Source organism: Platalea leucorodia (assembly GCF_965183815.1).
Source record: "Platalea leucorodia genome assembly, chromosome: 1".
NCBI classification, from domain to species: domain Eukaryota; kingdom Metazoa; phylum Chordata; class Aves; order Pelecaniformes; family Threskiornithidae; genus Platalea; species Platalea leucorodia.
In genome coordinates, this window is record NC_138823.1 from 129,201,040 (window position 1) to 129,216,815 (window position 15,776).

The following is a 15,776-nucleotide window of genomic DNA, read 5'->3' on the forward strand; positions in this document are numbered from 1 at the left end:
CACAGGCATCCTGAAGAGCCTCACACATTATAAAAGCAAAAGAAATAAAAGATTGGCTAAAATAATCCATTAACATGAGTGTTGAGCAAGAACCTTAAAATGCAGAAATCTAGGACATCCAAAATACTATCAGACTGCATTTTCAAAAACAAGATCCTTCCTGTTTCATATTTAACAGCTTATTATAAAATGAAAGCACTTTTATGAGTACTATATTGTTCAGCTTTATGCAATGTCCACGCTATTTTATTCTGCTACTGGGCAAACAAATGTACTTGACCATAGCCAGAAGCCAGATGTGCTAATCAGCAATGTTTTGTGTCACCAGTACCATAAAAAGGCTTTATAACGTGTTAAAAGATTTCTCACAGAACTTCAGTCTCCTGCAAAGATGTTAATGCCAGCCACTTCCAACAAAAGCATCATCACCAGCACAGACATTCCTATACAGTTCTTCAAAGAGAAGGTTTTAAATATTTAGTAAAAAAGTTTTAACAGCACTCTCCCAAGGCCAATTCGTGCCAGTGATACCATTTAAATCTTTCATGATGACAACACTAAAAATAAATAAATTACAGTCCAACTTAGTATCACAATATTGCTAAACCTTCATTATGCCATAGTGGATTTACAGGTTTGTCCGGCACACGTTTGGAAGACCATTCTAGTCACACACTGCAAAAAATTAATAAAATGGAAGGAAAAAATGCATAAAAGGGCACCACAATGAAAAAAGCACAGAAAAGCTTCAATAGGTGGAGCAACTAAATACACTAAGATTCTTTAGCCTGGAAAAAAAGATGACATAAAGCAAATGTGATGAACACCTTTAAACTCATTTGTGGAATAGAGAAAGTGAGTACAAAACACTTATTTGTTATCTGTGCTAACATAAGAACCAGGGTTATCAGGTAAACAAGTTAAGTAGCTGCCACGTAAAACCAGGAAGAAAAGGACTTCTTCACACAACATGTAGTTAAGAAACTGCCACAGGATGTTACAGTGGTGAAAAGCTTACAAAGCTTACAAAAGGCCTTTGACAATTAATGGCAAAAAAAACCCCATAAGGATTATTAAACACAGAGATGTCTTAGCTCCAAATTACTTAACACTGGGAGCAGATGTCAGGAGAGGAGGCTTTTTCTATTCTTCTATCTCATAGTGTTGCTGTTGGAGGGAAGCTAATGAGCCAAACGGACTTTCGGTCTGACCCAAGGCAGCCTTTCTTAAATTCACAAGGGCTGGCAACTTTTGAAGACTGGGGGAAACAGATGCATCTACCCTAAGCTGTGCAGTCAGCCTTGATCGTAGGTTCAGGCCTCAAACCCGGTGGGACTTAAACCCACTGTGAAGGCCAACAGCCTTGCACTGGAACCTGCGCTCTCTTTCTGTTACTCCTTTTTGGGGATTGACAAGCAGAGATGAACTACTGCAGGACTGCACACACCACACAGAGAGCTCTGCTCTGTTCTAGCACCTTGCTGCGAACAGAAGGATCCCCGCTAGCTCTTCAAGAAGAAAAGCAGAGTGTGGCCAGTCTGTGCTGCTCTGCTGCTGCAGCAGAAAAGCCAAGCTGTATAGGGGACGGGGAGAGACCAAAGAAGGGGAGGGATGAACAGACAGGGTGACACAACAGACAAGGTGGCACAAACCAGAACCAGGCCAAGCAGGATGGTAAAAGACTAATGTTATGACTTCTTCCACAGCCTTACTTCTAAATCTACAAAATAGCAAAAGATAACACTCTCAACTAGAAGCACTCAGTGCCTTCACACTACACCACCACTCTCAGAGCAGAGTCCAAATCAGGCTGGCCATTCACTGAAGAAGGACAAAGCGTGAGGCATATGGTCCGCGTTATTTAAGATGAGGAACAAATAAAGCTGCAAAGTGCCAACCTCAAACAATGCTCGTGAGATGCATCACTGCAACTACTACAACTGGGAACAAAGAGAAAATAAAAGAGAGTTGGAGTTTAACAAATGAAGCACATCCAATAAGCCGTAAAATACTCTCGGGGGTTCTTCAAAAGCAAGAAAAACATAACAGTATCCAAACTCAAACTACTTATGTCTGCTCTAGCTTTCTCCACTATGTGGTAGTAACGTGCCATGACTAAATACGTTCTCATTTCACATAAATATTAGTCTTTAACACTAGGATTCAGACTGGAAATGCTTTTTGCAACAATCTGCTATCAGCATATCTAAAAAAAACTGATTTAGTGACCATTCTCTGTAAATGGCAAAATACATTTCAATTGATTCAAGCTATTTCCTCAAGTCATTTATTTCCAACTACTACTGAGTTTTTCCTGCCCATGTAGCAAAAATATATATATTTGTAAATATATAAATATGGCAATGAATGTAAGTATTATTCCAGCAACTCAGAAATCAACTTCTTCTACAACATATACATGAAAGATGTTCATTCTGCCAATTTACTAAAGGAAAAAGCATGGTAGAGTATATAAAATTAAAGTGTGCTCTTGCCTTTTTTTTTTTTAAAATTGTTCCTGTACTGTTTACAGGAGTTACCTAAACTCAATAAACAACTGCCTATCCTAAAACCAACAACAACAACTTGTAGGAAGAAAACAATCTAAAAAAAAGCTTTGACAGTGAGCTGAATTCCTGTCCTTTTAGTCCAAATTACACTTTAATAATATAAAGAATTAAGCAATGAAATTAAGTATTTTTTTTATTTACATAAACAGTCATTTACACTTTATTTTGACGAATGTGGCTACAGTAAACTGTTGACAATGTCAAACACTTTTGTCATCAGGAACTAGGTAATGAAATATATAAAGCATCCAGGATTTTCTGTCATAAGAGGTGCTTCACAAAACAAAAACCATGCAGACCGTTTTGCTGGTGCAGAATTTCACAATCATTCTTCCTCTCCTATCCTGCACAAAAAAGGGCGGTGAAGGATGGGGATATGTTCACATACATGGATGCCAACACATCAAAGCACACAAAGAACCTTACAATGCTCTGCCTTTTTTAGTGAAGGCAAAATAATAATGCTGGTAAGAAAAAAGGACAAAAAAAAAAAAAAAAAAAGAAAAGAAAATAGGGAAAGAAAAAAGAAGTTATAATCACAGAAGTTCAGCCATAAAAAGAACTTTAAAATTCTGTGGAAATGCTTTCTAACAAAACAGTATCAATTCTTTTTCTTCTGCAATACCGATTATCTCATAATTTAAAGGAAATAGCAAACCATTTTCAGCAATTTTAGGAAAGGTATTGGGACAGTCATGACACTAATATGCATAATATCAATTATCTGCTATATATTTGTGAGGTACCTATTTCCTACACCAAAATAAAACCCACAAGTAAGTTTATTTTATTAAAGTAAATATTTTACAGTCAGTTTGGAAATCCGGCTTAAGATCTTGTATTTTGTATTTTTCATTTTGTAAGACTCTCAGCCGCTATTCTGAAAAGGGGTTTGTTTGTTTGTTTGTTTGTTTGTTTGTTTGTTTGTTTGAAGGCACTTCCTGCCTGCCCGCGCTTATGAACTATGCGCTACGATTTCCAGAACATGAACGTTTGGTATCTGAAAAGATCCCTGAACACAGTATACAATCCGAAGTACTCAGGGATATTTTATCACTTATTCCGAAGGGTCAAATGACATGAAAAGAAATCCCAGGAGAGGCAGAAATGAATCACATCTATTTAACTTTCCCAAGGCTGCACCAGTTAACACTGTGAGGCTCAGTACTGCTGATTTCCAGTCACATGCTGTATTGCACCCTTCGCTGTCTCGAACATGGATGTTTGGCGAGGTCAAGGTCTAGGAGGAGGCAAGAGGTGGGTGAATTCAGGCATGCTCCTCTTCAGAAGCAAGGGACAGACGAGTCTGTATGGACAGTTCTTGAAAAGTTAACTAGTTAAGTAGAAACTGAGAGATGCACTGCAGTCAAGATGGGCAACATACCCTTGCAAAGGATCACTCCATACAGAAGGTAGTACAGTGATGGCACTACCCCATGTTTAAAAGGCATGCCAGATGTGAAAAACAACTGTAAAACAGTAATGATAGTCTTTATAAACACAACTGCGAAACAGGGAAAGATGACACTTACTTGCTACTTACTCTCCTTAAAGACAAACAAACCAGCCCCTTTCAAAGCAGCCTTTTTTGGTGCCAATGCTGCAATCTAGTAAGCATAGTATAAATTTGTACTTACTATTATTTGAATATATTTAGAAGGAAAGACATTTTCTCATAAATTGTATTTCTGAATTAGGTTCTGCAACATCATATCACCCAGTTTACAGGTGGTAAAGAGTAAAAATAACTGATTTTTAGTTTAACCACGGAATATAGCATTTGAACTTATATTTAAAACCCATAAACTACAATCATTTAATGAAAAAACCCATATATCATTATATGATGGAAATGAGAGCATAGTTAAATCTGACTGTTCACCTGAAGATGGAAGAGTTGCATTCATGTTAGATGTTAAGTTAAAATCAAAAAACATGACAAATTGAAGATATGATCTGAAATAATTAGAATGCAGTCAGTAAGACAAGTACGGGCTTTTAAACTCTGTGCAGATGATTGCTTTCGCCCATATACAAAGAGGAATAATCAGCTTGCACAGAAGGATCACAAACAAAAGGTGATTAAAAGACAAAGAGAATCATACTGACATTCATTAACAGTTGATCCTGTAACAGAGCAGCGGAGCAGAGTAGACTGACCTCTTGAGGTCTCTTCCAGCCCTATTTTTAAGCATTCTTCAATGCACATATGCTGCTGCTTTTTATCGTGTTTTCCTCTTCTCCATGTATGTTAAACATAAATTATTGTACACCTTTCTTCCCCAAAATCTACCTGCTAGTCTGTTTATAGTTAGATTTCTGAATTTTGAACAAAATCCCAAATTTGTGTGCAAAGATAAATATTTTAGAATCAATATACTTGTATTATGTGTTTTAAGTTAATTTGGCCCTTAAAGATAGACAATCGGCAAATTTTATTTAGGGGTTTTTTTTTTTAAATAGAGTCAGTGAGAATAATGTAAAGACCTACATCATTATCACCCATGGACCGGCAAAGACTGGGAAACTATGCAATTAACTTGTCCCGTCAGTCTCAGTTTAAATTTTTTAATCTTCCATGAGTGCAACCAAATCATGGGAACAATGTATCATCTGTGACCCATGGGTAGGAGACTACTGCTCTAATTCCTAGTTTAAAAAAAGTCTAAACTAATAGTCATATTTTTGATCAAGCCTGATAATAGGCATAAAAAACCCTCATCAGGTATTCATAATGATTTTTAAATAATAATTTTTTTTCACCACTGAACAGACTGAACATGTTTTGTGGATATTCTAAGGATTTGGGGGTGGAGGGGGTGAAGGAGTTGCTATTATTCACACTAGCCAAGCTCTCTACTCAGTCAACAGAAATAGACAGATAAGCTCTTCCAGAAGAGAAGTCAGAGAAGCTAAATTCATCCAAATTAAGCTCCTGCTCCAAGTCATCTTTTGGAAAAAATGTTTTCTCTTCATGGCCTATAGTAAGTAAGCTAACTAAATTACATGCTGAACTTGGGTAAAGTGAATACTGTTGTGTACCTGTTTCTACAAACACCTTTTGTTTCTTTTTTTTAAAATAGCGTTACATACATCCAAATAAAATTCTGATTACTGTGGTCTACAGAAAGTACTAATGCAGATAAAAACGTATACCAAATGCAACATACAACATACTCACTCAGTGGCTGTGACATAATACATATCCCAGTCCAGCGTCACTGTTAACAAGTAGTAAAATGCCTGATATATATGTCTAATGTATATATACTATACTATAGGCAAATACCAAAGGTATACAGCTTTTGTATGACAGAAAACATGATTTAGGGAGAGCTACTATACAGTGGTAAGTATTGTTTTAAAATATAGATTATATTTTTAAAAATTAGGAAGCCGGTACCCAATAAGTAGTAGATGATGAAGAAGGAGGAATACAAACACTGACAGGTGCTGGTAACCTTCTATAGTCTAGCTGAGAGTCCGACAAATCAAAGAGAAAGTATCCCCTAAAAGAAAGCTCCAGGATTTATGAAGCTGCAGTTAGCCATTCAGATCTCTCATACTATCTGGCACACCAAAGAGATGAGAGAGATCTATAATAAATCAACAAGAAGAAACTAAGAAACAAACAAACAAAACAAATCCAGAAACAGCTCCTCAGAAAAATCTGCGCTTCAATTGTCGAGCTGAAAGCCTGCCCAAGGTAAGACGTAGGAGTAGCGCAACTATCACAGCCTGGTTTCCTAAATAGATGCTTTTTTTGCGGTGTCAATTTTGGTGTCAATTAACACGTGTGCTCTGAGCAAAACATCTTCTATTGTTGGGACATTCGTGTCTTTCTTCCACACAGATCTTCTGTAACTAGGAAGAATTCAGCTCATACTGTGGCCTTTTTGTTTCCAAGGGGAAAGGGCATGGAGAAAGAAAGTACATACTAGTTTTCTCCTTCTTTCCTCTATATGGCTGTTTTCTTTGAACTTAAGGAGTCTTAGCACCTTTGAGCCTGTGACTGCTCAATCAAGTTGACTTGAAAACATCCAGCACATTGGAAAGTTACTTGGGCATAAATGCATATATATATACCTCAACAGCGTGACTACACAGGTTTCTTTCTCAATATGAAAGATGACTGAAAATCAAGTAATTTCATATACTTTAAACTGATTCCAGCAACCTAACTCCTTTATATCCTTTTATAATCTATTCCTGGGTCTCCACAAAGACATGCTCATGTGCCATTGTGGCCAAGGTAATTTATGACTGCAGAGAACCTAGATCTACTGAAAATAATACTTTAGAGTTTACTATGAACACAAAAGGCTTTATTAAAGCCTTTAAAACAATCACAGGGGTAGAAAATGAGGGGAGACCTTATTGTTCTCTACAACTACCTGAAAGGAGGTTGTAGCGAGGTGGTTGTTGGTCTCTTCTCCCAAGTAACAAGCGATAGGATGAGAGGAAACAGCCTCAAGCTGCGCCAGGGGAAGTTTAGGTTTAGGAAAAACTTCTTCACTGAAAGGGTAGTCAGGCACTGGAACAGGCTGCCCAGGGAAGTGGTTGAGTCCCCATCCCTGGAGGTATTTAAAAGACAGGTAGACGTGGTGCTTGAGGACATGGTTTAGTGGTGGACTTGGCAGTGCTAGGTTAACGGTTGGACTCGATGATCTTAAGGGTCTTTTCCAACCTTAACATTTCTATGATTCTATGAAAATACTGCATAACATTCTCCATATTTCATATTTTGTACGTCTGATACAAACAGGTATACAGTATGAACTAGAGATCTTAGAAGACTGAACGAGATAACAACGTAAGCCGGCATTTCAATAAGAAAAAAGAAGCTCTCGATGCATATGCTGTAGAACTCCCCAGTCGCAGAACGACACAGATATAAAAGAATGGTTAGTTTCAAAAGCAAAGCTCTGCTGAAAATTATACCCTAGAATATCTACCTGCTAAATTTGGTTCCTCTCTTCCCACAGGCTTTGGAACTTAGGAGTTTCCAGTGCTCAGCAAGTGCATGACTTTACAAAATGAAAGCTTGAGTTTACACCCAGAATGAAAAAGGGAGACACAAATTTGTTTAAGTTATCGGCCAAGAAATGTATTGACACTGAGATCGGTACTACTATACGCAAAAAAAACCCTGGACTTTGCTTCCAGACACATGTTGGTAAGAACACTCCGGCTCACAGAATGCCAAGCCACCTTTCTCCATTTATTTCTCATTGTTGTCTTCCTACATAACTGCAGTCTCTCCTAAGTGTATCTCTTCTCATTTTATTACTGTAACACCTCTCCTAATAAAGATATATTTATCCCACTGGATCTCTTTCTGTCTAGGTCTACAGTTTTGACAAACTGTGAGGTTCCGTCAGCGTTTGCTTGAGACCCCTGGAAGCAAGCAGCTCTGAGGAAAAATATACAGAAGTCATTTGCCACCTTAAAGATTCTCAAACTCCTACCACCTCAAAGTCTCTTTAAGAAAGATGCAGGGGAACCTCACACAAAAATAAAGCAAGCCCACTGCCAACTGTCAGAGCAGCTAAGAGAAGTTCACAGGATGCTTAAATCCACTTTGAACTGCAAGATGGACTCACTGGAAATTCATTTTATGGACTATCATAGGAACTGTTGTAGGAAATTACATTCTAGGAAACCATAACTAGTTGCACCAAGGAAAATATTATGGAAAAACAAAATAGTGACGAAAAAAAAACACTGTGTACAAAAAAGTGGTACATAAATCAGTTCACAAATCAGGTATCTGAAGAGCCCAAATCCCATGTACAATGTGTCATCACTATCACCTCTGGAAAATCAGAATCTCATAAATATGGAAAGTAAGAAACAGAAAGTGGACAAGTCTCTGTAAACACAGATACGTAGTCCCTAGCCCTCAAGTTTGGTTCAGCAAAGGTAAGCAATGCAACAGGCTATTCCATAAAAATTGCTCCAAATGAAGGGTACAATCTTTAACACTTTCGGCCTAAACACAGCTTATATACAACAGTGAAAGGCCAAGTAAACTACCATGGTATGAAGATCGTATTAGTTTTTCCAGTAATAGTGGCCCCACCACTTGTCATCATCCTAGATGACACTTCAGCCTCAAAGAGTATATCCTCTTGTACCAAACAAGAAAGAAAAAGTCAAACTTATGCAGGTGTACAAAATAAATAAAAATAGAAATAAAAAATATGGAACAAGTGGAAAAAAGAGAAGGATCAGAGATTGCAAGTAAGAAAGGAAAGGAAAAAAAGGCAGCAACTGCTCTGAGAAGGGTTATGAAAATAGACAACCAATGGAAGCACAGACTAAAACCAAAATAAAATACATTTCTGCTCCTGATGTTCATGCACAAACATGCGGTTCTAAAGTATTTAATCTCAACTGGAACTATTATTCAAATGTCAATTTTCTGTTTGTGACTCAAAAGCCTACACCGTAATCGGCATGCAAAACATTTAAAGTATTAGATATTCCATAAACGCACATTTTAGAGATCAACTAACAATGTTGTATTTTGCACGAAGGTATGAAATCTGCATCTGCATGGCACAGACCTCTTTCCTGAGGTTACCCCATATATTCTTTAAGAGCAGTTTTACATCATTGATGTAAGTTACTAAAACTCCAGGTACATTTTCCAAAAATAGATTACATTTTACTTTTTCCACTCTGTTTTACAGACTTTTGCTCTGCAAGAGCAGACAACAAGAAGCATCTTAAGGTTTACTACTCATGCCAGATTTTCCAAAAGGTTTCATATCAAAAAAGGCACCGTTAGGTGCCTATGCACTTACGCAACCGGCACCTATGCAACCGGATTCAAACTACCTGTGAACTGCTGAACTAAGCAGGCAGAAGAATAGTCCACATACATGAAGACAAGTGATTTTTCCCAGAAGTATTAAAACAGTAATATCTAAAATAACTATCGACCACATAACTTTAAATGTAGCGTTGTCAGATTTTTCCACTCATGTCATAATTATTCAAACGGTAGTACAAAGTTGTAGTAATCAGTTCTTGGCAGCTAAACAGATTACTGTTCACATTTGCAAAATGGTATTCATCAGTAATAATAGCAGAAAGCAAAATAATTTTATATTCCAAAGTGCTATCATTTCTGCAGCAACTAAGAACCTTGACTTAGGTATTCATGAAATGTAATCCAAAACATATTTCCGTATCTCATGCTTCTTGATCTTAATATATCACGAATCCCTATGTATTGTATCCTTGTTTGGTCCCTAGAGAGGCTGAAGGTTGCTGTATAATCAAATCATGCACTACAAAGTAGTATGATGGCATGATACACCCTGCAAACAACGCTAGTATCTTTCTTGGGCTACCACAGAAGAAACAAAACAGTGTTAGGAAATATCAGACCTGTAAAAAAATCACTGGCAAATCCAGTAAATATTAAGTTATTCCAACACCAAGCTCAGTTGCCCCTTGTCTATTGTTATAATTTCTTTAACACACACACACACACACACAAACGTACACACCCAGCATCACTGCTCGAACAGGAAGGGTGGGTGCTGGCTGTCAAATGTGTTGCACTGCCGACTGCCCTTGCTCTCCCCTTGGTTTTTACAGCAAGGTCCAGGAGACGGTAACACAACTTGAGATACACTACTGATCTTGAATTTCTACACGTGTTTTTCTATCATCCAGCCAACAGAACTTCGTATGCTGATTTTGGAGGCACATAAATATCTAAGACGACAACAAATCTAGCTTGATTTTGATCTAGCTAATCTTGATTAAACTCAGTTCTTACATACTTGAAGTTGTGCTTCATTTTATGGCTAGTACAGCCCTTATACCAATGGAGTAATTTCTCCATGTTCCCTCAACATTTTCACTGGAGTTGGGTAAGGTAACCCAAGACAAAAGTGTCATCTCTCAGGCACCGTGGATTTAAGAAAAGAGAACAACTGTATTTGTATAAACAATTGTATTAAAAAACACTCCCATTCCTTTTTCCCCAATCTACATTTTACCACTGATGCTCCCCCTGCTTTTCAAGCTGAAATATTAGCATTCAGAATATGTGGAGCTCAGTATAAATTAAGATGCTTCTCTAGGTGAAGTGCAAGGCAGCCCACTGTTAAATGAGCTGTCACTTTTAGCAAGAAGAATGCTCCCTGTTCTACCTTCTCCCACCCCCAGCCCAATGGGATCCCGAATCTCTCATCGCCTGCTGCGTGCCTGTCACACGCACAAGCCAATGGAGCCACGAAACCGCGCTGCACAGGTGCATCCCGAATAACACGGATACTGTGTAAGCCATGTCCCTCCCTGCCAGGCTGGTGCCCATGTTGTCTTTTTACGAGCCAGCTAGTTTTCTCTCGCCTTCCCCGACAGGAGTTAGCGCCTTCTGTTTTAATAAACCTCAAAACGTGACGCCCTCCCAACCCCCAAGCGTGGATGTGCACAAAGCCATCCTCTCGCTGTTGTCCGCTTCTGACAAAGGAAAAATCAAGTCCCCTCACCACGGGAAAAAATAAAAAGAAAAAAGCCGCCTATCCTTTCATCTAGAGCCAAAGCTCTGTGAGCCAAATCTATCGCCCGCATCTCCCCGTCTCTGTCACAGAGAAAGCGCCAAGACCCCGATGGGGAGGAGCAAGTGCTCTTACCTTGATTATGCTGCTCCTCCGGGGGATGCCGGGCTTGCCTTCTCGTTGTTGGCTGGTGGAAAACCCTTTCTCTTTGCTGCTGCTCTCCGGGCTGGCAGGAGGAGCTGATCCCGGCTCCTCGCCGGCTCCCGCTAGGGCACAGTCCCCGTTGGAGACCCGGCTGCCGGCACTGTCAAAGCGGGATCTCCCGCCGCCACCTCCGCCTCCTCCTCCTCCGCCTCCTCCTTCCCCGTCTCCCGCCTTGAAGGCCACCTTCCCTTGGACCGGCCCCGGGGAGGACGGGAGCCCCCCGCCGCCGGTGCCGCCACCGCTGCCGAACTCCGCCATCAGCCTCCCCCGGCTACGGCAGAAACAATATTGCTGCCCCCCTCCCCTCCTCCTGCAGCTGCTCGGCGGTGCCTCTTCTTCCGCTTTCTGTGTATTTACGACCGGGGGATTTTGAGCAAAAGTCTCTCCCCTCCGCACATTTGGCAGCCGAGGCCGCGTAGCTCCAGGAAGGGGGGACAAACGCCTCGGTCGCGTCTGGGCGAGCACCAGTCCTTCAGCACCTGGGGACGGAAAAGAAGCGAAACGTGACAGCCTGCCCTCACACGAGGCGGCGGCGGGCGGGGGAGCGTGACACCACGGCGCGCTCCCCTGCACACACGCACACACACACACACACGCGTGGGAGAGGAGGGACCGGGGGAGGTCTCCGCGACCCGGCGGGTCTGGCGCGGCGGGGGGGGCGCGCAGCACGGCGGCGGCACGGCGCGGGAACCCAGCGCAGCCCCGCCGCGGGGAGCGGGGCCGGCCCGCCCCGGCCGCGGCCCCGCTCCGGGGGGCGGTGAGGGGAAAGGTGTGGGGGGGCTGGAGGAACTGCGCCGGTCGGGCTGCCGAACCAGGAAAACGAGAGAGACGTTGATGGCGGTATTTTCACCCTTAGAGTGAAAGCCACAATCGCAGAGCAACGAAGCGGGAGCGAAAAGAGAACTTGAAGAACAACACACCCCAAACCCTCCGGCCCCCGCCCGGGGGAGAGCGCGTCCCACGCACGGCGGGGACGGCCCGCCGCAGCCCCTCTCCGGCCACGCGCGACGGCGCGAAGCGGCCGAACGCCAGCACCGCCAACGCCGCCCGCGGGGCACCCTCCCGGGCGCCATCGGCAACTTTTCTCCTCTCCCCGCTGCCTGCCGACATCCAGCCGCCTCACAGCGGCGACAGCCGCGGCCCGGGCGGCAGCACCCCCAGCCCGCCCACCCTCCCGAGCCGCTACCCGCCCTGCCTCCGGCCCGCAGCCGGCCCGCTCCCGCACGCCGCGCCCCCGCTACCCACCTCGGCGGCAAGGTGGCAAGGGGAGCCCCCCCTGCTGCCGCTGCAGTAGCCGCTTTTTCCCCCTCTCCCCTCCTCCCCGCTATGGTCGCCGCTTCTGCCCGGAGCCGGATACAGAGAGAAACTGATTCATGTGGCTGCCTCCCTCGCTCTCTGCTGCTGCCGCCGCCGCCGCCTCCCCCGGCTCAACGCTCGGCAACTGCCCCGAGGGGGGGAAACGCCGGCAGCGCCGAGGGGAGAGGCAGCCCCGGCCGCCCCCGCCGGGAAACTCTCCGGGGAAGGCAGAGGGAGCGAGCCGGGCTCGCCCCCCCGCCCGCCGCTGCCAATCACAGGGGCCGGCCCCGCGCGGATTGGGCGGCCCCGCCGCCAGCACCCCCCTCCGGCAGCTCGGCGGCGCTCCGCCGGAGGGCAGGACCCGGGCCGCCCGCCCGCCCCTTCCCGCGCCCCGGGGTTACCGCGGGATTCCTCCACACGCTCCCTGCCCGCGCGGCCGCTGCCGGCCGAGGCGGGAGAGCCCGCTCCCCGCCGCCCCGCTCCCCGCCGCCCCGCTCCCGCGCCCGGCCGCATCCTCCGCTCCCTGCTCCTCTCCCCCGCCCTGGGGTCGGCGCAGCGCTGCTCGCACCGGACGGCGGCTCCGTGCGCCCTTCCCGCCCCTCCCGTCGGGGCCCCGCGCCCTTCACCCGTCCTGCCCGTCAGAGGGGCCGGGGCGCGGGGCGACGGCCGCCGGGGCACGCAGGAAGGGCGGGGGCCCAACGGCCCTTCCCGCGTACCGGGAGGCGGCCTCAGCCGGCCGCCGGCGCCGCTCGCAGCTCGCGGCGGGCCGGAGCTGACGGGTCCGGTGCGATCCGTTAATTAATAAAGGAAAGAAGGTGACGGGGTGCCGGAATATTAAAAGCTTACTGAAAGCTGCAACCCGGCGGGTACCCTGAGAGGTGCGTCCACACCAAAGCAAGCACGGCCGGTGTGCGCTTACATACCCCATACATAATTGTTTACATTTGCCATGAGACAAACACGAGTGGCTTCGTGTATGAGGAATAATTCAAAGAGCCACATGTTTATTTTTACCTCTTGACACGGCTGCGTATCGCAAGAGCTTGATATTTCACGATTAAGTTGAATAAAGGGAAATGAAATGCTGCAGTTGAGGCACTTGGCCCTCTGCGTGAAATTCAGAAGTTGAGTCAGACAGGGAGGTGCTACACTGAGAGCACAGGCAAAATTAGGAATCGCAGAAATAGGAGCGCAAAGAGTCACGCCGAGCAAGGAGACAGCGAAGACGGCCCACGCCATCTGACCTTCGGCATTTGGCTGAAGTGCTTAATGCAGGAGCTAGACTCGGATTATAGTCAAACGAAAGCACTAGGCTTTTAGTTTAGGTTCCCCCAGTTGCCCTCTGGAGATCGCTGACTGTGTCTGGAGCCTCAGCACCCCAGATCAAACACCTATCGTAGATACCTAGAATAAGGCAGCATACATACCCCCCGTCGGTGTGCTGGTGCAGAGTCGCATGGTGGAAACACAGGAGTGAAAAGTACATTTTCAATCCTGTCCCTCAGCTCCAGGGCCTTGCCACAGCCTGCAGAGGAACGCCTCCATCCATTGGTGGCCCACACCCTTGAGCGGTCTCCAAAGGAAAGGCACCTCCATCTTCTCCTTCGGGACAGCAAGGGGCAGCTCCCTCCTCCAAAACACTGAGACCCACGGGGACGATGCCGCCTTCTGTCAGTGTTTAGTGATTAGACTGCCTGGAGCGTGAGAGCCCTTATTTTAATCCCCTGTCTTCCTGAAGGGATTCGCATTTGTGTCCCCACTGCCATCAGGCAGCTGCCGACTTACGGACTGCTTCTGGTGAGAGCGTTTTCCTCGGGAAGCGGTGCCACACTATAGACAGGAAACCAAGAGATGCTGGGCCAGAAAGAAGACAAAGCACAAGTGGGAATGTGACTGCAGTTTAGCAGTAATCTGCACATAGGCATTATTAAATAATTGTCTTGGTAGCAAGGAAAGGACCAAACAACTCACCTTTGAGGTAAGAGGTCTAGTAAGTAAGATACAGGAACCCACTTGTTTTTGTGTCATGGAAGTGCCACGCTACTCCCATGGAATAAATCTGCTTCAGGTGCGTAATAATTACGTGTAATGTATCGTTAATCTCTGGTCCATGACTTGCAGGCAATATTCTGCCTGCAAGTCTGGACAATGGTGTTCGTCACTGTAGGAAAAAGGGACCGTGAAGTATGATCCAGCTTGGACGAAGGCATGAACCTATTTGGAGGATATTACTTAGTATCATTTCTAGCGGGTCAAGGGAGATCAGAACCTCACACTGCTACATCAGTCACATATATGGTCCCAATTTTAATCAAACTATTAACAGTGCTTAAGTTTAAATGAAAACCTAGACATTTGCAGGATTTAGGCTGTAAACACTGAGGGACACTAATATTAGGATTTGAAATAGCCAAAGTTTGTGTTTTTCATTAGCTGGAGATACAGTGATTTTACCATTTGCCCTTATCTGAACATTTCTTGCCTGAACATTTTGCCTTGCCATTTAAGTAGAAAAAGGCAGCCTTGAATATTAAAGGAATGTTCAGTATTGTATCTGCAGATGTGCACATCACAAACTATCCCTACAGGAGACACTTGGTCGTTAGGATCATCACTGTTTCTTCTGGAGGATGAGATTTACACATAACAGGTACAAAATGTTATTAGAATCATTTGTCACAGAGCGTTGCCAGTAAACTGATGAGGAAGAAGATGTGTGCTTTCTGTCATGTTGCTACTTAAGATGCACATACTAAAACACCAGTTTTAAGGCCTTTAGCAAAATTTGATCAGTCAGAAATGAAAAAAAAAACCCTCCCTTTTCAGCTCTGCTTATCTGTCCAGCCTGTATAGAAACAAGATGCCATCACTGAAAAAGAAATAATTTCACTTTAGCCTTGGCAGTTCTGTAATGAATGATATCAAGACATGCAGACATTGCCAGATTTTTGGCTGTAAAAGTGGCGATTTAATACAAAGGAACCAGTAAAACTTCTGAACCTCATCTTAAGGACACATGCCTGCAAGTCAATATAATAATACCAGCATTATGCTTATTCTAATTACTGAAATTTAATTACTGATAAAAACATGCTATCAGACACTAAACTAGAAAGGTTGTGCTAGAAAGATGGAGGTAGCAAATAATTATTACTCTGAAGCTGAGATTTCTTCTGATGATCATTCA

General features: G+C 44.0%; 1 protein-coding gene across 1 annotated transcript in view; it reads right to left on the reverse strand.

The window, feature by feature from the left end:
* PLCL2 (phospholipase C like 2) overlaps window positions 1–12,804 on the reverse strand; it is a 106,652-nt gene extending 93,848 nt beyond the window's left edge. The window contains exons 1-2 of the mRNA XM_082319478.1: window positions 12,539–12,804; window positions 11,225–11,772 (exon numbers count right to left, since the gene is read on the reverse strand). Of these exons, the coding sequence (XP_082175604.1) occupies window positions 11,225–11,551 (327 nt within the window). The 5' untranslated portion in view covers window positions 11,552–11,772; window positions 12,539–12,804. The remainder of the gene's footprint in view (window positions 1–11,224; window positions 11,773–12,538) is intronic.
* Window positions 12,805–15,776: the final 2,972 nt, after the last annotated feature.